At 45.0% G+C, this 25,153-nt stretch overlaps 1 protein-coding gene across 3 annotated transcripts in view; it reads left to right on the top strand.

Moving 5' to 3' along the window:
- Positions 1 to 25,153, top strand: part of cadm3 (cell adhesion molecule 3) — a 95,673-nt gene that overhangs the window by 27,687 nt on the left and 42,833 nt on the right. For all 3 annotated transcript variants that reach the window (XM_084547109.1, XM_084547108.1, XM_084547110.1), the window contains exon 3: positions 14,278 to 14,427. In XM_084547109.1, coding sequence (XP_084403235.1) covers positions 14,278 to 14,427 — 150 coding nt within the window. The remainder of the gene's footprint in view (positions 1 to 14,277; positions 14,428 to 25,153) is intronic.

Raw genomic sequence — 25,153 nt, 5'->3', positions numbered from 1 at the left:
TGGAATAGAAGACAGAAAGTGCTGCGGTGCCGTTACAAGCACACTTCCAGTAAATGAGAGAGAAATCTTGCACCTCACACCCTTGAAACTTTGGTCCACATTAACATTTCAGTTTTTTTTTTTTTGGTGCGATTTCAAGGGAGACACACAAAACATGCACGCACTCCCCATATGTACAAGCTATCACGCACACACATACGCGAACTTCCAAAAACACTTCTTCGTCCTTTCATGTCATGTTGCAGAGCAGTCAGAGACGAGAGGAGAGAGGAGATGAAAAAAAAAAAGAGGAAGGTCTGCTTGAAACAAAGCAAATAATAAAAAAAAAAACAACAAGCATCCAGTACAACATCCAGTCTCGTGTAGCTCGGCGACAATTACACGACGACAAGAGAGAACGCGTTTATTTGTGATTTCGAAGGGGAAGCAGCCAGACAGGCGAGCCGACGTGACACCAAAGCGGCCGACTTCTCTAGCATCTGCGGTTATCTCAGCCATTCGTGGCTGTACTTCTGTATTTCTGATAATTTTCTAATTGTGCAAAGAAGAATGCATCTTAACAAAACGCTGCATGCCACAGTCGGCTGATTTCCGAAGCAATTTCGTCGGATTTTTTGATCAAATCTGCGCTGACAGCAGGCTTTGAGAGGGGTGATTGAATCTTTAAAAGCTGCTCTTGTAAACAGAGCGTATTCATTTGAAAACAAGTTTGTCTGGTAATCCAACGACATCTAAAGGTGCGAATGTTTCTACCTTTTATGAGGGGGAAAAAGCACTGATACTAGAGAGGCGTGGATGAGGATGTTTAACACCCCGCACAACAATCTCCCCAGCACTTTATTTGAAGCACACTGGCTGCTTAAAACTCATTATGTCCAGAGCTTTGATGCTATCTGTACGTGTTGGGGTGATAAATTACGAGAAATGGCAGTCTTGAAATGGCGCGATTACGTAGTTTGTCTATCAGACAGCCAAGGCAAGCTTATTTTTCAGCTATAAAACGTTCCACTCGTCGGATGACTCAATGAAATGCAGCGAAAACGACTCAAAGTTGCTCTCTCTCGGAGCATATCTACGCAAATATAGGACGGTAATATTGTCATCGGCCTTAAATTCTCAATTTTTGACACACTCCTGAACAAAGTCTTATGACCGGGGAGGGAAATTTGCATTTATTTGCAAGAATTTACATTTTGCACCGTTGGATTGTAACCAGATTGTAAGTAGAGCTTCAAAATGCAAAATGAAGAAAGTGGAGCGAAAGACAAAAAACTGTTCTTATCAGTTATGATCGTGTTGCTCGATTTTTGATCAGCTGATGAACATTATGTTTGAGTTTAAATGCTGTTTTCAATTAATTGTCTCTTGCTTCAGTTTCTTCTCTTTGCATTTTGAACCTCTACATACAACCTGGTTACGATTCACCAGTGCAAAATGCAAATACTTGTCCCCCAGTCTTAACGGGGAACTACTGTTTTTTTACAACCTGGACCTTATTTCTGGCATAAAATACAATCATTTACTCACCCATTTAACTTTTGCGTAATTTGTAGTCAGTCAGGAGATATTTAGATCTGCATATATCCATATAGTGGGAGTGAATGGGGCACCGAAACGCAGCCTCTAAATAATGCATTATCTGCCACGAAACTCGTTCATTTCACCAATATTTTGCTATCGTACGCTAGTGCTACTGCTAGATTTTCGCAGCATAGCTGAATATTTTTCCCATTCTGAGGATGTGGACGAGCCATAGCAGTAGCAAATCACAGGTAAACAAGCCGACTGTCGTGGGTGCGTTGGGCGCTCATAGATGACATCATCCGGGGTCTGTAGGTCAATCTACTGACCGTGGATCTAAACATCTCCTGATTGACTACAAATTACGTAGAAGTTATATGGGTGAGTAAACGATTGTATTTTATGCCAGAAATAAGGTCCAGGTTGTAAAAAAACAGTAATTCCCCTTTAAGATTTTATTCTCATCCTCAAAAATATTGTGTTGCTTCAAAACATTTTTTCCCAATAACAACAGTGCTGTGTTTTCTTAAAGTGTATACTCTGTAATGTTAACCCTTCTAATAGTTCCTGGGTTGAGGCTGGGTCAACCCTTTCCCTCACTAAGGGAGAATCTCCAGACCATCCATCATCTCAAAACTGTGTTTGTGTACTGACAGCGCTGCCAGGACTCGTTGAGAAATACAGCTCTATTTGTTTATCCTACGAGCTCATCTTTGGACTTTGGACAGTTTATGTGTTGTGCTTCGCTTGCTGTTGATTTTGGCGAACATTGGCCATTAACCGCCCCGACCTCCGTCCCCTCGCAATTTTTTATTTTTATTTTTTTTCCCCCGAAACCGCTCTTGATTGAAAGCCCCGCGTTTTGTTTGTGCCATGGGGATGACATTTCAGCTGTGTTCTGCATTTTCCAGAAGACGCCTCCTTGTCTGTTTGCTTTTGTCAGGCGAACCTTGAAAAGCCATGGACAGAGGCTGGCGAGGTGGAGGTGTGTGCGCGTGCGCGTCACTGTGGACGACGCGGGGCGACTCCATTTCTTAGGTCAAGCTTCGGGTCACCACTGTTGCCGTGGTAACCCCGTTCTGGTTGGGTTGCTTGGCAACAATCCTCTTTTGTTCCAAATGATTTAATTTGAAGCATATCTTCCCTCGTCACCCTTGGCTCACATGGCTCACCCCTTTGTCTCTCTCTCGGTGTCGTGCTTTCTCTAGCTCCATCTCTCAATCTCTTTCTTCCTCCATCTCTCCATCTGTCTCTTCCTCCTCCTTATCTCTGTTGCTGACTCTCCACCATCGTCCTCCTCATCCTCTCTCTCTCTCTCTCTCTCTTGTTGGAGCTTTCGAGAGCCCCATCCTTCTTCCTTCTCGTTGCTGTCCTATAAGTCCCCGTTGTTATCGGAAAGTTTACGAGCGGAGAGGCGTGTGAGTGACTGAGAGAGTTTATGTCCATGTGTTTGTGCACTTTGAAGTTGGTGACTTTGCCTGACTTTGTGTGCCAGTGCATATGTGTTTTTACGTTTCCAAGCTCGATGCCAAGAGGAGTGTGTGGGCTCGTGTCTATTCATATACATGTACATTATTGTACTGTACGTACAGTTTGTTCACTGGCCTGATGCCCGTACAGATATTTTTCCATATTAATTAGTTCTGTGCTGGAATGACGGTTAGCCTGCAGATTTGGACGGCCGTGTTGTAAACAGTTAATACTTGTACCAAGGAAGAACTCTGCTTTGAATAAATTGAAAACCAGCTTACTACAGAATAGGGCTCCATTTTAAAAAATTCACATCGATCTTCATTTCTTCCCCGCATCCTCTCGTTAGATATCTCTCTGCGGGTCTTGTGAGACCGAGATCAGTCCACGTGTGAAGGAGACACAACACATACGAGAGCGCAGGCCTGAATTCATTGTTATTTTTTCTCTTTATTTAACCTTTGTTTAACCAAGAAGATCCCATTGAGATTAAGAACCCCCTTTTCACAAGAGCCCTGGCCAGGATAGGCAGCAGCAGAAAATGCGAAACACAGATGCAGACAAATAAATAAAAGAAAAAAAAAGATAAAAATTTACAAGCAGATTATAAAAAAAACATGGGCACATTGTGGAGTCGACCTCTCGTGCTCTCAGTTTGGATTTAAAAGTGCTCAATAACATGAACTCAGTTAGTTTCCAGTCGTTCTGCGACACATTTCATGCAAAAGGTGCGGTTCAGTTCAGGCAAATGGAACAGAAAGCAACAAATGTGAACAGAGAGAGTAAGGAGCAGCTGAAAGCTGATGCGTGGCAGCATTTTGGATTTAAAAAGTATGACAATGGATAAGCCATGTGCGAGATGATGTGCCAACTAGAGTTTCAAAGTGGAAATATCTCTAAATGAGCTGATATTGAACTTAATTTAATTGGGACCTTGCAAACTGAATCGAATCAAATCAGGAAATCTGTGGAGAGACGCAGTTCTTCCTTAGAGTGAACATATCATTGTGCTAACACATATCCCATTTAGAATATTTAATTGTTGAACATATCACAGCAAAAACATGGGATTTCATGTGCACCTGATACCGCCTCCATTCTCCCCGGGAAGGCTTTCCACAAGCTTTAGGAACACGGCTGCGGGGATTTATTCCAATTCAGCATCAAGAGCCGCAGTGAGCTCGAGCACCGACGTTGGGAGTCCGAGAACCTGGCATTTTCTTTGCGTACAGGTGCATTATCAAAGTGAAAAAGGAAAGCAGTTTCCCCCAAATCGTTGCCACAAATAAAGAAGCAAGTCCTTTTTTTTTTGATTTCCATTTATTAGAACAAAGCTTTCGGCTTGCAGCGTGTCATCACGCGGCATCGGGGTTTGTTCAGAATCATTAATCAAGATAGAAAGAATATGGTGAAACGTAAGAGTGTGTGCATTTGATTTTGACATTTCGACACGCTTTTGTGTCGCAGAACATAACCGAAACCATTTCCACGTTTGTTGTTGTTGGTGTTTTGAAGGATGCTGTCTGTGCAGAGAGAAAGGGAGACAAAGAGAGAAAGAGAGAGAGGGGAAGAGACAGACAGACAGACAGCAGGTTCTGAGGTCCCCCATAAAGCAAGTCCAGTGATCTTAGTCAAAAGGGCAGACTTCTCGTAATTGACTACTCATTTCTTTAAGTGGCCTGTTGGCAGAGGCAGCCAGTGCATTTGCCAAGACATTAAAGATTTCACTCTCTTTATCTTTCCGTGTATGTGTGTGTGTGTGTCTTCGGAGGGGAAAGAGATGAAACTCGGTTTTCCTTTTTTTTTTGTTCTTATCAAATCATGATTTCCGTAGCATGAGGTTTCTTTTGAACTGTACATACGCTCTGGTGCAGTGGAAGAGCTCTCCTCTCTTAAAATCAAACACCGTCCAGTGCCTCTACATCGGCATGTGTCCGATCTGTTTTATTTTTATTTTTAAAAGAAGCTTAGCTGGCACAGCTGTTAGAAAGTGAAAGCAGAATTACCGAAGCAATTTCCGTTACGACACAGGGATGGTATCAAAACACTGCGGAGATGATTATAGAGGTAATTATGATGTAATGAACGGTAGCTGAACGATGGGTTCGGTATGATTAGCTGCTAAATAATAGCCAGCATATCTGGCTCTGCAAAAAATTGTATTTTAAGCTTTGTATAGATTCTGGTTTAGTCAAAAAACAAGAGTTTGTTGTTGCTGATTGCAAAACCAGATACGCCAGATGGTTTGTTACGCAAAAAGTCGTCCTTGCAGAGAGTTTGGAAAAGTTTGGGCACTTTAATGGAATCAGTTTGTTAGGTGATTGGATGAAACATCTGTCGAGGCTAACGTCAACCAATCAGTTCAATGAAGCGTATGACGCAGTGGCTTTGAAAACAAGCAGCAACCCGTCAGGTGTGTACGGTAGTCGTCTTGTTGGCAGACGATTCTTAGGAGTGACGGGTAGGTTCGCCACAGGACACGTCTGTACAGCGGATCAGCCACAACCACCTAGCTTAAAGCCTGGCAAGTTGGATTGTACTGTGATTTGTATACTCTTGTGAGAATCCAGCTGCCTTCCAAGGTAGCTGTCAGTGATCAGCAGGGAGTAATTACCCAAAAAAACAACAATGCACGCTGTTGACAATTCTGCCAGATACCGTGTTGCGTTATCAAAGTTACATCCGAAGCAGCATTTTTTGAAATGTTGTTTTTCTTCACGATGTCTGCACAAAGCAAATACGGGGCCGTCGAGGGAAGAGAAACATGTTAGTTATGAATATAAACCTACTGTATGATGATGGGATATTGTCACGCAGTGTTCTCAAAGTCAGATGTTCTGCGCGCCCGTCCACCGCCCTGACCTCCACACCTGTACTTTCTGCCGCAGCACAAACAGGATGAAATTATTTCTTGCACTGGATCTCAGTGTAGGTATTGGATGTAAATCATAATGTACGGAACTGTCAAATGCGCTGATCATGCCATAACATTATGATATAAGTAAATAACATTGACCGTCCAACAAAGGTTCAAAAAAGGCAACTGGACTTGTAGAGTTTTTTGAGAAGACATTTCACCACTCATCCGAGTAGCTTCTTCAGTTCTAGGGGACTGGTGGGAAGTCTGAGGTTTAAATAGGAACTCCTCCTGAAAAAACTTGCTTGTTATGCATTGCTAATAACCAGAAACTGGTGCAAAGGAGTGTCCTTTATCCTTCAGGTGTACCACCTACACCTCCTTTGAAGATAACAACGTCCAAATTTTAGCCAGAGAATACCGATGGTTTGAAAGAGGAGTAAAGGAAGCCATCTGTGTCAGACTGGAAAAACCTTCACTAAACAGAGGAGGTGGACTGAGATTTAATCTGCCATCTGTTTACAATACAGTTTTAACTTCTGTCCCCAAGAAGTTTCAATCTCTTTCACACCTTGACACTGGAGCCTCTGACGGACAAGAGTCGTTAGAGAACCACGTGAAACGTCTTCTCAAAAAACTCAAGTCCAGTTCCCTTTTTTGAACCTTTGTTGGATATACCATGACCTGGATGACTGAGAACCTTCACAGACACCATCTTGTGACAATTCAGTGTTCTGCTGGGAAACTTTTGGACCTGGCATTCATTCATGTGGATGTTACTTGTTACTGACATGTAGCACCCACCTAGACCAGACCAGACACCCCCACCCCATAGCAATGACACTCCTCCTTGATGGCAGCAGCACAGGAATGCTTTAGGAACAATGAAGAACAGCACAAGGTGTTGATCTGGCCTCCAAATTCACTAGATCCCAAACTGATCAAGTATCTGTGGGATGATTCACAGAGGCCCCTCCCCTCACTACGACCCCCCACTAACGTCATTCTGTTGCCGGACACCCTCAGAGGGCCCATGTCCGTTCTCTGATGAGTCACAACTGACTGGTCTGTAAACTGAATTTCTACTGGGATGTGCAGAACCTGCTGTTGCTGGCCTTCCCTTACCTTCAACGATGCAAATTTATGACGTGTTAAGAAATTTGGCATTCAAATATCAACTGACATGTGGTGCCGTGGCGTGGCGTCGGCTCAGCAGGTAGACGTTGTCCAAGGAAACACAGAATGGGAATTCGATGCTAAAAACGACTGTAACTCTGGAAGACGGCCACTCGATTTGACAAACTCAGCCTTCTGAAGCTTTATGTTATCCGGCTGAACTTAAGGAAGAGGCTGGCAGAGTTCACTCACTCACAGTAAAGTCGAATTAGATAGAGCTCACTTCAGACCAGTACGGAGAGGAGGAATGAGTTCAAGAATGGTGAATGTGCTTATCATCATGCATTATATCAAGATGTATTCTTTAAAAGACAACAACTGTCTCTTTGTTGCTTTATCTCTCCACCTCACCCCTCACTGTTTATGTCAGCGGCACTTCATTCTGTCTCTGTTTGCTGTCCTTCTGCTCTGCTCCACTTCCCTCCATCTTTTTTTTTTCCTTTTCATTCTTTTTTGCCCCCTTTCTAAGTCACCCTGTCATCCCTCCTCATTGCTCTCATCTATCTATATATGCTTATTTCTGCCATGTCCTTCGCTCACCTCTCACTCTGTCTCTCCCTCTTTCATTCTCCCCCCCTCTGTTTTTTCCCCAGCGCTTTTCTCTCTCGCCACCCCGACTCTCTCCGTCTTTCTCTTCCCGGCAAATCATTATTCTTTTTCTTTTGTCAGCAGTGATGCTGCTGCCCTTTTCCGCAAGCTGAACCCCTCGCCCTCCCTCCCTCCCTCCCTGCCTCCCTCCCTCGCCCCTGAGCTCCCCTTTCTCTCCCATAGCGCCGTTCCAGTGGCAGGGTGGGGCGGCCGGCTTGGCGCCTCGGTGCCGCTGCAGACGCTCTGCTGGGCTGTGATGATGGTGGTGGTGCTTGTGTGTGTTTGTGTGTCTGCGGGGTGCACGGGAGGGGTGGGGGGTTTGTGGAGGAAGAGGATGAGGAGGGGGATTGTCTGAGCTTTGAGCTAACTATGTTTGACAGGCACCAGAGGCAGGGTGGGGTGGCAGCGTTCTGGAGGTGGTTGGTGGGATACTTGACGGGAGAGGGTAGGAGGGAGGGTGGGGGCTGTCTCCCACTAACCCTCAGCCTTGAGTAAAAAAAAAAAAAAAAAAGGCGGGCTGGAGTTAAAAAAAAAAAAAAAAGGCCTAAGGAGTTTGTTTGTGCTAAGTCTGCAAGCAGGGGTCCTTAAATCCAACCCGGCACCGCCTCCTCCACTTCCCCACCCAACCACCCACGTCCCCTCAAAGATTATCAGTAATTTGTTCGGCGCCCCCCAAATTGCGACAACCCGCTCCTTCTATTAAAGGCTGCGGAGCTGTGAAAATCAGGCGGAAAAACAAAGCCTTGCTCTTCACAAGACGGAGAAGTGTTTGTGTCGATGCGAGAAAGGAAGCGTTTCTGCTACTCGGGAGAAATAACTCGTCAGATGCGTTTCTGATGTTTTATTTTTATTCACCGGGAAAAAAAAAAACAATGTTGATATAAAATCTGCTTCGAATTTGCATCTTCTTACACCCACAGTGTAGCGGGGAGCGGGGGTAGAAGGACGGTAGAGGTGGGCAGAAGGGCGCGCGCACACACCCACTTCTCTTATACAGTGTGCACTCACAGATCCACACACACACACACACACACTTTACCCAGGGGGGTGGGTGGTATTCGGGGACAGCTGGGCATAGATGGATGGTGTGGGGGAGGCTGCTCTCTCTGTCTGTCTGTGTGTGTGTGTGTGTGTGTGTGTGTGTGTGTGTGTGCATGTTTGCCTCATGCGCCCAACTGGATCTAATATATATTTTAAGCACATTTTTATGTATTTATGTCTTTGTGTAAGTGTAGGTGTTCTTTGAGCTTGACAAGTGTGTATGTCTTCCTGTCTGTTTGTTTTATGAGTGTATGCTCCTGGGTACAGTTCAGGGGTGGGGGGAGTAGTGGCGGCGTTGAAGGAGGCGAAGGAGGCGAAGGAGGCGAAGGCGGTCAGCATTCTTGCAGCGAGTTGGATGCCTCTGCGTGTGTGTAATGGCCTGTATCATACCATGACATATCAAACCGCACACTGCCGGCTGAGTTTCCCCCCATCAAGTGTGTAGGGCATCAGCAGCACCCGTGACACATGACTCTGTCAGTCACACGCCACGGGACACAATGGGGGGAATGGATGGACGCATTCTGTGCCGGTGCGCATGTTTGTCCCTTTTAAAAATAAATGCAACCGGGCTCAAGTGCACGCTCGCCGAACAAATCCGCACAAACGTCGATAAATCTGGCGCGCAGCCGCAAAGCAACAAGTACGCCTTTACGCAGAAACACCTGCGAATGTACACGCCGCAAAACGCACAAAAATGTAAAAATCTTATCACGTAGCGCAGATACACACACCCAGAGCTACATGCAGAGGGCACAAACACACTCTTGTAATACAGTAAATAAAGTTCATTAACCTGAGTTAATTAGCAGCAACACTGTAAAGCCTCCCTGGGAGGAACAGAAAAAAAGGAGGGAAACAAGGAATTAAGGACGGGGGTGAAATAAACAAGTTGATCTGGAATACAAGTGGAGGGGGAGGGGAAGGGGAGGAGAGGAGGAGAGGAGACAGAAGGGCGAAGAGGTGAGGGAGGACGAGAGGAAAACCGGGGAGGATGTCGGGGCAGATGGAGCGAAGGAGGGGGGAAGAGATGGAGGGAGACAGATGGAGGAGGAAGGAAGAACAGGGCTGAATATGGAGATGGCCAAGGTGGTTTGGATTTCTCACTGGAGTAGAGGAGCAGAAGAAGAAGAAGAATCCTATTTATATTATATTAACATCAAACTGTTTTGGAGACATCTGATTTTAATGTTACTACCAAGCTGGACTAGTTTAACTTATTTCTACGTCGTATTTCGCCTTGAGTGTTAAAAACGATGTCATTTTAGGAGTTTATTCATCCGCTGCAGCAGATTTGCGCAGCTTCTCGAGATGTACACCGCCTGATGTGATTACCAAGCACCTGATTTGTTTCCCGTGCATGCACGAAGGAAACCGAATCTGGAAACCTCAGCGCGCCGCAGCGACAAGGCTAAACGTAGTTAAACGGGTGTACTGCGAGAATCTGATACGGGCCCCGCGGGTCGGCCTCGGCTGCCGCTTCGCCCCGGCGGGAAACCGAAGCACCGCCGCGAAAGAAAAAGCTCTTCTATGAAAGAACTTTATATGAATTATGTCGTCTCAGTTTCAAGTTTGCGGTTTCCTCTTGAGCCGATTGTTCCGTTAATCGTTTGCAGCTCTGCCAGGAAGTGAGAAAACGTCGGCGAAAGCCCCCGAGAGAGTGATTCTCGTCGGGGTAAATAGCCGCCGTCTGCTGTGACACTTCGACGGATTGGAAACTTTTTGGATTTTTGTTAAAACTTGAGGTGGAAAATCCGATTTGGAGGTGGATGAATGCGTTTGACTCAGACAGTGGTCTCTCTTTGGATAAGCTAAATCCGCCTGGTTTATAATAATACACAGACATGAGATGGATAGTGATCTAATCTAAATCTCAGGGAGAAAACAAAAAAAAAGTTGAATTATTCCTTTCGGTTTCTCCCCTCTCTCTCTCTCTCTTTCTCTCTCTCTTATTTTTTCCATCACTGGAAAGCCCTCAAGCTCCTCACACTCCCTCTGTTGTCTCACCAGCGTCTTCCTTCCCCTCCCTCCCATTTTTTCACACACACAGTTTCCCACCTCCTTTCATCACCCACCCTCTTCTGCATACCCTTATCCATCCATCTCTCTCCTCCCTCGTTCCCTCCCTCGACTTGATATCCCCGTCAGCCTTCTACCTCTGCGTTCTCTCACCTTGTTGCCGGCTAGGGAAAGTGTAAATTGTGTTGCTTTAAATACCCGTGTCTTCCGCGGGCTTACAGCGCGAGGGGGGGAGGGGTAAAAAGAAGAAGAAGAGTGGACCTGAAAAGAAGAGCACGCCGCAGTGTTTAACTTAACGTCTGCTGGGGATAGATAGGTCTCCCCTTTTATTTTTTGGAGCTCCAGTGTTTAGCCCGACTTAACCGTTCAAACTCGGGCTGAACTTCATTTCCCCTCTTTTACTTTGCTCTCGCGGAGCTCGGACGCTAAGGCGAACAACCGTGTTTGTATCCGAGGCTTACTGAGGCCACGCTGCGGTGGCGGGAGAAGACTCATCCAGTTTCGACCAGCGCATGAGTTGGGCGTCGCCGTAAAAGGAATTAACTGCAAATTAATTAAATTTAATCTCTCCGGCACCCATCTCTCTACCCACTGCTCCCTCCTAACTCCACCCATCTGACCATGGAATGACGCCTTAAGTCGATTTGAAGTATTGCTAAACGACTGATGCAGAAGAACTCCGCCCACCCGGTACTCCGACTTAATTAAACCCAACTTAGCTGTGATTAATATTTGACCGACTCTGCTATCACAGTTTCCACACTCACGCCACATCAAAAGATTTATCTGCATTAACTTTAGATTTAAAGGACCAGTTTATCATCGTTAAAGCGTTTTAGGCTCCGTGCTCCGTAGGAGTGGGATTAACCTTTAAACGATGCAGAAGGTTTGGGCGACAAACTACAGCCGCACTCTGCCCACTTGGCCTTTCGGGCGCCGGCTGAAAATACGCTTTGCTCGAAGACACTCCAGCAGAGTTAATGAACACGGCCGCGAGCGCCGCTTTCAAATTTGCCCCGACGGTCCATCGATCGGACGCGCAATCATCCGCCAGACCCTCTCACTCCCTCTAACCTTTAAGGAACCGGCGCGCCCGATCAATATTTTTAAATGAAAATAAAAGACCCGGCATTGACCAAATAACATAAAGACAAACAGACGTGATAAAAGACGAGGACCCCCCTCGCATTCGTGCCATTAATCTCTTCGCCTCCGATGGACCTGACGGTTATTTATTTCAAGGGCGGACTCCGTTTGAGCCCGTGGGACGTCTATCTCTCGAGGTTTCCAGTTTTAGATTCGGCAGCTCCCAAGGACTCCTTGAATTTTGAAGACAACATCTGGGAGACGGCGCATAATTCATCAAGAGTATCTGCATTTGATGTAAAATGGAAGGAGTGTTTTTTTTCGAACTGTACACGTTTTATTAAACGGTGGTACAAGCAGCTGGAGAATAATATATGTGATAGTACTCCGTGTTGATTTTCTGCACACTTTTCTGACCATGGATTATGACCAATGGGATCGCTTGGTCTGGCAATTATTCTGCCACTGATAAAAAGTAGTAAAAATATCCTGCATTATGGAAAGCATCCTTTAAAATGTGGTACATATTTCCTCGCTGAAGACTCTCTAACTGACCGCTGACCTTGCTTTACTAGCACACATGGCCGTTTGATGGCCACGCTGACCATCAAACGGCGGCAATCTGCAGCGTTCCGAAGACGGGACATGCCATGGGTTCGGCCAACTTGTCGGGGCCCATTGCGGTCGGCTTGACGAGTGATGCGCCGGGACAGCCGGTTTACCCAAAGCGCTCGAGCCCGAGCGGAGGAGCTCTAGCGATCAGCCACAAGAATTAGCCCGGGATGCTATTAAAGGAGACACTAATCCGCGGTGCACTTGACCACACATTCAGCCCTCAGCCATCACGGTGCTTAGATAAACTAACCACAAGGTCAGAGCTGCAGTAAAACACCAGAGAGAGAGCGAGGGGAGCCACTTCCTGACACGAAGGGCTCAGGGAAGTCTCAGCGTCTCTTTTGAATCCTGCTGGCAAACAGCGGCTGTGCCTTTAAGAGCTTTTATCTCTCTGAATCCTCACAGCTCAGGGGCGAACCACAAGTTTTTTTTTCCTCTTTTCTAATAAACGATGCCTTCTGAGATGCTGAACTTGCTGTCCGGCTTTAAGATTACCAAAAAAAATAAAGAAGAAGCCTGTAGTTCCTGCCTGCCTGCTGCTCTCAGCTCATGTACTGCAAATGTGTGTTTTTTGATGCTACATGCAGTTAGTTCGCTCGCCTCCTCTGCTTCTACCCCCCTCCCCTCGTTTCATGTCTTGATGGGAGTTCCGCCGAAGCGCACTTAAGCAGATGTTCTTCCTGCACGGGAGAAAAAAAAAAAAAGAAATCAATTCCACCGCCGGTGCAAGGATGTGATAACGCTCCACGCCGAATATAAACCTGTCTCCCACTTGACAATTTGGTTCCAATTAGACTATTTATACACGCCGTATTTTCAGGGGTGAGGAGACCGCTTTGAGGCATATCTTCTTATGAGATGTTCCCTCCGTTGGCTTGGTCTTGTCGTCAATTATGCCGCTTTTTTTGTTTTTCTTGAGATTAGCCCCAGCGAGCACTCGGAAGAGGGCGGCGAAGCGCGGTCGGGTGCACTCGAGGCCCCGCGATGAAACAACGGCCGTGTTCGACAGGGCTGCATATTTTAGTGTACATCTCTTGTTTCTGATTCACAAAGTCATCCGCCGTCCCCACTCAGCCTCAGCGCAGAGCAGAGCAGAATTAGCCTGCGCCGTCACCCGTTATCAAGGGAGCGCTGTTAAATGCTATAATTTGAGCCAATCTGAATACTGTTACACACCCAGACGGTTCACTCTTCGCTGGTTTCCGTCCAGTTTCAGCGACAGCCTTTAGAATCCCTTCATTATGCCGGGTCATTTGTATTCTCACTCTGTTTCCCTCTGACCCGATCATTTCCATAATGCCTGTCCCGTTTGAGCTCCCTCTGTAGCGGCCGACGCGTACGCACGGCTTTAAAAACCGACTGACCAAGGGAGGGTTACATTAGAGGTGCGGCGGCGTCGTGCTCTTGTTGTTGCTTTGACCCCGTCGAGAGCCAGCGCCCGCCGCCGTCGTCTCTTCATCTTTGCCGGTCCCTCAGGTCGAGCAGTCTCTTGGATGCCAGCGCTGCTACTGACTCATTGCTCTAACATTGGCCTCGCAGACACACAGCCAGATAGCCATTTGTCTGCTTTTTGTGTCCTCCTGACAGCATGTCCGTGTGTGTGCGCACGTTTTGTGTCTGCGCTCTCAGAAAGACAGATAGAGATATATAGATAATCTGACAAGCAGAGAAAGAAATAGGCGGGAGGGGGGGAGGCAGAGAGAGAGAGAAAGAGAGCGGGGCGAGTAATGCATTTTGTGGGTTTATCTGATTTGTGTGCTGGTGTGCGCTACTATTTTTGCTTGTGTTTTCCTATACGCGCGGCGTCTCTCTGACTTGTCTCTGTTACCTCTCTGTCAGTCTGCCTTATGATATCTTTTTTATTTATTTTTTTTAAATCCCGTCTTTGCTCTTTCCTTTCCTAGATGATGACCCCTTGCAGCCGATGACCTCAGACGAGACGGTGTCCGTGGGCGGCACTGTGACGCTGACCTGCCGGGTGGCGGAGAGCGACAACTCCTCACTGCAGTGGTCCAACACCGCACAGCAGACCCTGTACTTTGGAGAGAAGAGAGGTAAGGGGGATTGAGAGGTGGAGACTATGCCACATACAACGATCAGCCACAACATTACGACCACTGACAGGAGAAGTAAATAACATGGAACATCTTGTGACAATACCATGTTCTGCTGGGAAACTTTTGGACCCGGCATTCATTCATGTGGATGTTACTTAGACATGTAGCACCCACCTAGACCAGACCAGGCTGCATCTGTGGGATGCACTGGCACAAGCCTGATCCACAGAGGCCCCTCCCCTCAACCCATAGGACCCAAAGGCCCCCACTCTGCCCATGTCCATTCTCTGACGAGTCACAACCGACTTGTGTGTAAACTGAATTTTTAAGATATTGGGATGTGCAGAGTCTGCTTTAGCTGGCATTACCTTACCTTCAGTGATGCAAATTTATGACGTGTTAACAAATTTGGCATTCAAATATTAACTGACATGTGGTGCAGTGTTATCGGGTCAGCAGGAAAAGCAGAAAGAGAATCTGATGCTAAAAACGACTCTTAGCTCTGGAAGATCTCCACTCCGTTTGACAAACTCAGCCTTCTGAAGCTTTATGTTATCCTGCTGAGCTTAAGGAAGAGGCTGGTAAAGTTTGTTCCCGCTCACTTGAAGTAAAGTCGAATTAGATGGACCTCACTTCAGACCAGTACGGAGAGGAGGAATGATTTAGTCCATTCTGTGACGAGTCACAACTTGTATTGGAGTCACAAGGGAGACCTACACAATATAAGGAAGGTGGTCATAATGTTATGCCTGATCTGCAATATTATGTGATGTCTGGATTTCTGACTCAACTTCACCTGGACAAGAGGTATGAAGTGGTCAAAAGTCAGGAGAGGCTTCCTTCAAAAGAATCAGTCAAGATTTTATTTAATAAGATTCCCAGTAAGGGAAGCTCGATAAGACCCGTTAATGACGTCATCATATTTGAGGAGGGGAGCGTAAGGCCTTACCTTAGACACCAGACACCGGTGTTGCTGATGAGAAGAAGAGGAGGCCGGAGATCTGGATGGGGATGAGGAGCGGACTCCTAATGAGCTCAACCTGATCCCTGGATGTGAAGGCGGAGCGAGGTGAATGGGGTGGAGGAGGGTCTCTGCAATTTCCTAACTAAAATGACAGCTGACAACAGCAGGAGGAGAACGTGCTCAAATTTTTTGACAGCAGCGCCGTAACTCGGCTCATTGAAATCGCAGCAAAGTCCAGGGAATCCGGAAACTCCGGAGTCAGCTGATTAGAGGAGAGAGAGGGAGGGAGTTGTGAATGGGTGAGGATAAAATCCAATCTAGAGCTTCATTAGACTTGACCTGTAACACAAGTTTGGCTGTGCATGAGTGCTCCAGTCCATATATAGTTAACAGATGGGTTGTAAGGTGGATTTGGGTAGATTTTACCATCATTTCTTTTAGTTTTAGGCGCACAGATAATAGTTTTGGTCAAATAAAATAAAAAGAATCAAGTGTTCCCTGTTTGTGATGCAAGCGCAAGAAGAGTTCGCAAACTACCTGCAAGCTAATATGCCAGTGAACAGTATTTATGAACTACAAGTAGGACAATTTTTTTTCCCCCATCCGCACAGATCATTAAGAGGTTGAACTGTTCAAATAAATATTACAACAGACTCCTGCACCGTCCTCTCAAGCGACAGGAAGATCAATGGAAGGGCTATAAAGAGGCAGCTCGCACGATGCTTACAAACTCTCAAGAGCGGTAAAACGAATGTATGTGTCTTAAAGAGGGGGTTGCATTTACCGCTTTTCAGAATCGCGCTCAGATGCTTCTCAAACAACCTCTGGAAGTGAATTAAATAATATGATTTTACTGTTTTTTTTTGTAGACCGGCTGACTCGATGTAAAAAAAGGGATCTGTGCTGATAAAAAGCTTTCATGGAGGCATTATGTTTCCAGAGTATTTTGCTGATGTTCCACATGAGTGGAGGTTTTAGGGGACACGTTTGCAGTTGAGATGTTTTTTTTTTTTTTTTTTGGCACTTATAATTACTTTGCACGCGCTCGGTCGAAAGCTTTGTTCCCAAGAAAAAGCCCCAAACAAAGACATTAGGAGACAGAGACAGCCGACAACAGGTTATTGTAATATCGCACGGTGCCAAAAGTGCTCGATAAGTGCAACAAATGAAAACAGGGGATATAAACAAACTACTGATGAGCTGAAGTGCTTTCACTATGTCCACTTGAAACGTACACTTTTAAAAGAAAAACAATTTCAGCCTTTTAATAGCCTATTTTTTGTGCAACTTGATGGCTGAACGCTGGCGAGCCAGGCTGGATTTTAATTATATTTTGAAAAGAGGGACTTCCCTTCCTTGGTGCGGTGGTCCAACATCGCACAGCAGACCCAGTATCTGACAAGAGAAAAAAAAGAAAATAAAAAGAGGTGAGAAGGATGGCTAGTGGCGGTAAAAATAATGACACTGTACATAAGGAGTGACAGTATAAATATGGACCTCTTGTTTTAATGATTACTATTGACTGTGGCGGCTCAAAAGCCTCGGTTCAAAACATCGTCAGCAGTGAAAAGGAGCGTGCGCGGCAGCTACTTTGAGCACAAAGGCGGGCACATTACCAGGCCGTGCTTTGAAAAGAGAAATATGTTTTCTTTTTTTATTTGACTTGATTCAAAATACTACCAAGGTAGATTCAGTCAAATAAGTTTAAAGAAAACTTTTTTGTTACTGGTCCAACAAATTTAAGACCCCCCATTTAGGCTATACAGCAGAAAAGCATGCAGATTGAGTGAGGACTTGCTCTAGAAACCTAATTTATTTAGTTGGAGAGCTGAGGGCTTGTGGTTAGAGAAGAAGCATCCAATCGCCTCTACGTCCAAGGCTGAGGTGCTTTGAACAAACCCCCCCAAACTCCTCCCTGGTGCCTTGCTGAAATTCTCATTTATTTATTTATTAGGGCTGCAGTTAGAAGTTAAGCTTGATCATTCTGTTGTTATGATCTTGGCCTCTCTCACAGGGAAACCAGGAAGTGATCAAAGCGGCAGTAGCACCGTGGAAAGTAAGCAGAATCTAAAGTGTGGGTGTAGTAAATAATTTTAACTTGCAAAGGGCAGTAATACTCCCCATGTAGTGTCAAAACTAAACGTAACTAAACGAAAGCAGGAGAAGAAAGAGAGCAGAAATGGATAAAAATACAGGTTTTTGAAGAGCAGATTCAGCTTCAAAGCCTTTCCACATGGTTCTCCTTCAAGAATGAATTTATCCACCTTTACTGTCAATGTGAACTGAATTATGAAGGGAGCAGGGAGCTTTCAGATCAGCTGAGATGTTGATAAGAGTATGGTAAGCCTGAAAAATAACCCTTCCAGGTATATTTAAAACAGATTAATCGCGATTAATTTGTGTTATGGAAATCGTGCGATTAATCGCGATTAAACATTTTAATCTATTACCGGCCCTTTTATATATATATAGAAGATACAGATAAAAGGAGAGAGGGACAGAAAGATGGAGGGAGCAAAGGAATATTTGGAGAATTAGGAACAAGGGGGCGAGGAGAGGGCTCGACGCAGCACGTAACAGCTGTCAAGCAGTCAGAAGATAGATTTGAGAAAGGCAAGAGTGGAGTTGGAGGCAGGCGGAGAGGGTTTTAGTGCAGAGGGCCAACATTTTTGCAACTGACAATTTGGAGAACAGAGAGAGGCGAGAAGGGAATGGGAGAGGGAGGTGGAGAGGGACAAATTGAGCGGCCAACAAGTCTTTACCCCAGATGGAGCTTCAAGCTCGGTGGAGAGGAGGGAGACAGAAAAGTGAGGCTCTTCTCTGCGGCGATACAACACTTAAAGGCTGACCTCTACTTTTGAGGGAATTGAGAAGAGTATTGGAGGAGGAGGAGGAGGAGGAGGAGGGGGGGATGTTGGGGAAAAGGGAGAAAATTTAAGGAAAAGGGAGCCAGCAGGAGAGGTCCAACATGCAGAGCAGATGTCGAAAGGCAGAGAGTTGGGATGGGAGAGGTGGGAGAGGAGGAAGAAAGGAGGTCAGGAATCAGTAACATATCTTCAGAGTGGACAGACAGAAAAACGAGGATCCGGCCTTTTTAAAAGGGAAGATATAAAAGGAAGAGGAAGGGAGGCATTGATAGGTAGAGATAAAGATTAAAGATGATGCGAGAGGGAATGGTAAACAGAAGATTTTAGATGAGATGAGATAAGGTGGAGAGGGATGGCGAGACGGACGGGGAGGATAAAGAAGACTGTTCCTAATCTGTCATTTAATCAGGGTTACGTTTTGTGGTTTTTGCATCCATTGGATCAGAATAAGTCTGATAGTCGCTCTCTTTTGTCTTACTGTCTGATGTTTACCTGGTGGCTGCTAACTTTGTCTGGGTGCTGTGCTGGGCAGGCAGCACACTGTACGTCTCATCTACGCTAAACTGCACAAAACAGTGAGCTTGTGGGCTCTAACATCAAAGCGGCGTTGTACCATTATTGCTGAAATGCTCCGGAGAGCTCAGAAGAACTGCAAAGCTGATAATTATGAGTGCATTCATCTTTTCTAACATAGCAATTTCACGTATCGTTAATCGAAGAAAATGCAGATTATTGCGACTCTTACGTCAGGAAAGTATCCCGATTAAAAACCTCCAACAACAGTTATTTTGGAAATGGGAGTTTGAATGAATGAATGTGTCGGCGTCACGCGTTCAGATATAATTGTGGATACTTCCAAACTCTTTCACGTGCTTGTTAACGCGACGTGTTTAACTGACGGGGAAAAAAAAAAATAATGGTTTACTGTAATTATTGAGCCAAGAAGGAAGTGAAAGGCGAGGGGAGATAAGAGAGATTAAAAAAGGTTAAATAAAAGGATGGTCGGCTCCAAAGGGCGAGGGATGATGAAGGGGCGACGGGCGGCGGAAAATTCTTCACTTTGTTCCACTTTGGAGGTGATAGATCGAGATAGAGCAGCAAGTCATCTTCGCAGTTGGCCCGGGCGGCGGCGTGCGGACAGTGTGCTTCGGAGCTGAGGCAGCAAGATGTAGAGGGATGAAAGGAGGAAGGCTGCAGTAAAGCAAAAATAATAATAATAAAAAAAAATGACTGAAGAGAGGAGGAGGAGAAGAAGAAGAAGAAACGGCCCAACGCGGAGCAGCATGACACCAGACTTTGGAGAGGAGGGGAGCGAGGAGCGAGCGAGCAGCGTGGTGAGAGATGCGAGGAGAAGATGAGGAAGATGACGAGCGACAACTCCTCACAGCGATGGCCGCCGCGGTGGCACAATCGGAGGAGGCGGCGTCAGAAGCGAAGAGAAACAGAAAAGGGAGAGGGAGCAGTCAAAAAATAAGAAGGATGGATGATTGTTTAACTTTATCTAGGGAGGCCTATTAACGTTTGTTGGGGGTATATGGGACGCTTAAAGGTAGGAGCATCTTTACAGTAGAGCCGAGGAGAGGGAGAGGAAGAGTATGAAGACAGATTTGTAGATATCACATTATAGAGAGAAGAGAAATGAGCTTGTTAAAATGACGCAGTTGAATTTGCAGGGAAAGATTTGGAGAGAGAAAGAGAGAGACCTTGGTTTTAATATATATATCTATATATAGATATATAGATATATATATAAGAACAGTTCCTATTCACAAATAATGTGGAATAACAGTGAAATATCAAAGCCGGCGCCGTGATGTATGAAATGTTGATGTCGCTGGCATAATCACAGGGTCACATCGATTTGGTCCAATTCTCCGTGGCAGATCGAAAGCTCAAGCTGACTTTTATCATTAATCAGGCAACGAAAGCCATTGATATCGTTTAAATGTGTCTCTGCTTTGCTTTCCTCCGATGCGAGAGAGAGGGAGGAGGGAGGAGGGACGGGAGGGAGTTGACGGGGCGCGTTTGAGAAACTTACGTGGAAGTGAAGAGAACTAAAATAAGTGAATTAAATAAATAAAACCAGGTAGGAGAAAACTGAGGGAACCGATCTGGTTCCAGTGGAGCAGAGCTAATGAGGGTTCCGCTTAGAGTATACCTGCTCAGATGAAGATGAAGCAAAACAGGAAATTAATTGTTAAGGGACACAAAGCCCACTTGTGTTTTTTAAAGTAGATCCAGCGGCCAGCTAATCCCGTCCCTTTTTAGACCCGAGCGCGAACGTTTAGCCCAAAAAGGAACCTGTCACTTTGCGGCAAACACAAAATGATCTGATCGGTGCAGCCAGTAGAGGATATTTTAAAACATTTCAACGCCTTAATACCAGATAATCTATTTTAAGACCCTTTTAAAGGACCCACAGAAACCCTGGAGGGAACACGTGGGAGTGGATGGATGGATGGATGAGGGGAGAGAAAAGGCCCCGTGCTGCTAATAGAAGAGATTAGACAGCTAGGAAAGCATGAAAACAGATGGGTTCCTACATTAATGCTGAACTACCGGGAGACAGAGCGGGGGACAAAGAGACAGACATGCGGGAGATAAAGAGAGGCGGGCAAAGCAAAACACTGAAATCAAGACAAAGAGTCAGACACAAACTGTCTCTTTCAGCTGACGTCCCCGTTCAGAATAGCAAAGATTAAAAGCCGAATTATTCCAGCACATCTTTGAAGACCGTCTGATAAACTTCTTGCAGCAGCTTCACAGTGGGCGAGTAAGCATTAAAAATAGTTAACAAAGTTTGACGAGCGCTTGACGAGTAAAATAATTGGGGAAAAAAACGTCGATGAAGCCGGCCCGGGCTGTGTGGGGAGCGGGGCAAAGCCGCGAGGATCCTGAAGGACAGGTCTCATGCTTCATTCTTCAATTTGAAACTCTGACCTCTGGGTCCTTTCATCACATTTTCCCAGAGCACAATGTGACATCTGTGGGATTAAATTTGTGTCACAGTAAGTGAAGAAAATCTCCCGAGACTCAAAGTGCTACAGGAGATCTGATGACCTTTCTTTCCCTGATCAGGATTTTTGGGGTTTAACTTTTCAGCTTCAGTTATGATACAAAGCTTATCTGTGGGCGGTTATCGGAGGCTGCATCTTCATTACTTTTGGACAGACGTGTCCCCTAACCCTCAGTCCATCATGTGGTTGGACATAAATTATTTCCCACAACCAGCGTCTTCTATTTCCCAGAACTTGCTAGGTAGAAGAATTAGCCTCGGAACAAATTTGAATATATATTAAAGTGACACAATAATGCTATGAAGCATTAATCTGAGCACGACTGATGCATCTGCCTCCTCGGGATCCTGTGCCATTGGGTTGTTCCAGCAAAGTTAAAGAGCCAGGTGCTCTCGAAGTGATGATTTTCATATTAATAGTTTGATAGCAGCAGCAACCTCCAGGGCCAAAAACTTAAGCCGCTGATTGACGCTGCAGTTCATCATCTGACCACTAGATGCTGGCGCCACAAGCAAGTCATTCCTCATAGGCCTCCATGTTAAAATGTACGATTTTATACGAAAAATAAACATGTTCACAATCTGATACAAAAACAAATTGGATCTCTTTAGCATATTTCCCCATTTTTGGCAACTTTAAGTGTAACTCACCAGTTTAAATTATATCAAGGCTTTAAGTCATAGATGTCAAACTCTGGCCCACAGTGTAATTATATTTGGCCCACGAGACCAAATACCAAATGACTACCAGAGCTGGAGCACCGGTATTATACAGCGCATGTATCGTTGATACTACAAATCCCAGAATGCTCTGCTTGTGTTTTGGCGCATCAATCAGGACAGGACCTGTAAGTACCCTCTCCTCTGTTGAAAGTAGTCACAGTGTCCTCATGCTACTACTGGCACCACACTACCCCTCCCAAAAATGGCGGAAAGAAAGGCCGAAAACAGGAGCTTTCTGGACATGTGGGAGGCAGAATATCTGTTTACATATATAAAAGGCAGACCTGTTTGTCTTGTATGCGGCGCCAACGTGGATAGTATTAAGCTTTGCTTGTTCCATATTCAATGTTTAAGCAAAACTTATTTAGGCCCATATGAAAAGGTTCATTGTTATATCTGGAGGAAGATTATTTTCAATAAATATCAATTTTTGGCAGGTGGGTTCTCCTACCAGTCACTAGCTGTAGAACGTCATCTCCCTGCATCAGATCAATTCGTGCATTCATCCACCTCTTCAGCTGTTTTTAAAGTAGCTGGGAAAATAATGCATAGTACGGCACTGCCAAGATGGCGACGGCCGAAGCCACCGCGCTGAGCTTCAAAAAAACAAAAATATAGGCGGGATGGTTTGTCCGCTTTTATTTATACTAACTTAATATGAAGACTTTTAACTTGTATAATGATTACAAGTTCTGAAAAATAGAGGACATACACTGATCAGCCACAACATTATGACCACTGACAGGAGAAGTGAATAACATTGACCATCTTGTGACAATTCAGTGTTCTGCTGGGAAACTTTTGGACCTGGTATTCTTTGGTGTGGATGTTACTTAGACATGTAGCACCCACCTAGACCAGACCAGGCACCCCCACCCCATAGCAACCCAGCAGGATGCAGCCTGACACAGACTCACACACATAAACAGTTTAGGAATAACTAAAAAAAAACATGAAGAACAGCACAAGGTGTTGACCTAGCCTCCAAACTCACTAGATCCCAAACTGATCAAGTATCTGTGAGATTATCCATAGAGGCCCCTCCCCTCAAAGCACCCCTCAGACACCACAGGACACCCTCAGAAGGCCCATGTCCATTCTCTGATGAGTCACAACTGTTTTGGAGGCACAAGGGAGACCTACACAATATTAGGAAGGTGGTCATAATGCTATGACTGATCGGTGTAGGTGGGGATATTTGTGTCAGAACTAAAGAGAGAAAGGTCTATCATCTAAAGAGAGGTGACAACAGCATAACTGAAGCACTTATCCATCTATTCTTATCCCTTGTTTTATTTTAACAAAAGTCCAAAATGCCACATATTGTATTTAGTCTATGATAATGTGTTATGATAGAAAAACCCGAGTATGTGTTGCTTTTACATTCAGTTTGAGTCAAATACTCTTCTCTGTGCTATACAATGACACAATATTTTATTCTGTTTGATTTAATAAGAGAAATTTAGCTAAATATTTTATGAGCCATTTAGCTTCCAACTAACGGCGCAATTATATTGAATAATTAAGCGTTTTAAAATGTGAAGCCACATTTTACAGCATGCTTGGGATCTGACGTACAGTAGCTGTCGGCAGGGCGTCTGTATAATACAGAGGATGTTACATAATTTACATGCGGTGTGTCTTGATAAGCTGCACAACGAAAAGCACTTCCCGACCGCAAGCGAGGTTAAACGGTCGCCCCCTGGCAGAATCTCGGGAGCGATCCCGAAAAAAAGTGAGTCCAAACTAAAACTCGAATGCATCTTTGCGTGACACGGACACAGAAATCTAAAGATTGCTTTCCTCCATCATGAAAGGATTATATGACAGTGGAACAAATTGGACGCTGTATATTTACTTGTTAGCCAACGATTAACTCTCAGCCAGGGAGATAAGGATTAATAGCGATATTTGTTTCGGTTGGTTGCCTGTGATTAAAAAAACAAAATCTTTGGGGAAAGCTGATTCAAAAAACTATTTTTACTGTGCGTGATGCTGAGCCAAACCAAGGTTGTCGAGTGTTTTTAAAAAGAAAAAATGCGTCGGCTCACTTTAACCCATTTGCCTTTTTCCTCCCCTTTCATTTCCATCTTTCTCCAAGCACTCTATTTGTATGGCCGCGGTATATAAACTGTGCATAAGGAGTTTTCATCCCGTACACAAGGTTTTGCGATTCACGCTCACGTTAACCCCCCCCCCCCCCCCCCCCCCCTCCTACAATAAGAGTAGGAGCTTGAGGTTTTGCAAACACGTTTCCTAACCAGAAAGAAGAGTGTACGTCCTCCGAGTCCGGCTGTAATTTTATTTATTTGTCATGTGGTTTCCTTACTTTCCATAAAAGCATATCAGCAGACATCAGACAGGCTATCATCTGCCTCGGTGCAATTTAACAAGGTAATAGCTCTCTCCGGTGATTTACAAACCGTGGTGGACGGGAAGGCTCCTGCCTAGTGGGAGGATGTGGAGTGGGCTGCCTTTAACTGTGGTGAAAATGACTGGAACTTGTTAATCATTTCATAACAACCAAAGTACTTTTTAAAGTTTACGCCGTACGGAGCAGTCGTTACGTGTGAACAGAGCTAAGAAATTATTTGGATTTCATTGTTGGGATGCAGCCTCTCGGACGCGGAGGCACGACCGTCGATGGCTGCTCGCGACGCTCCAGTTTTCGAGGCCCGAGACTTGAGAGAAGAATTTTCTGAAAAACTATTGATCCACATCGCATCAGTCAAAGTTTTCTCGGTGTGTGAGAAGGCTCTCTCTGGAGAACGTATTAACAACAACAATCACAGCGCTGAAAGGCTGCCGGAGAGACTTTTGAAATCCAGCGCTTGAAAAGACGGATTTTTCAACAATTTCTCTCTTTTTGTCTTTTATCCGAACTCTCACTTTTTCCACGTGCCCTGGAAGACAAGTGCAAGGGAAGAAATAAAAGCGCACGCAGAGCATTCGAGGTTAAAAACACAATCGTATTGTTTATTTTTTATTTTATTTTTTTTGTCAGCGAAGAAAATGTACTGAAAAGCAGCCTCTGTGATTCAGCTGTTTGAATCCAATTAGCCTCTTATCCATTAAAATATTAATAAATCAATAAGCCAGACATAAAACAGTGCAGATACACATACATTAGTGGTGTGTTAGTCTAATTGTTGC

The sequence above is a fragment of the Chelon labrosus genome (genome assembly GCF_963514085.1).
Source record: "Chelon labrosus genome assembly, chromosome: 6".
NCBI lineage: Eukaryota > Metazoa > Chordata > Actinopteri > Mugiliformes > Mugilidae > Chelon > Chelon labrosus.
Note: the sequence above shows the minus strand (reverse complement) of the source record. Positions and strands in the feature narration are given on the sequence as shown.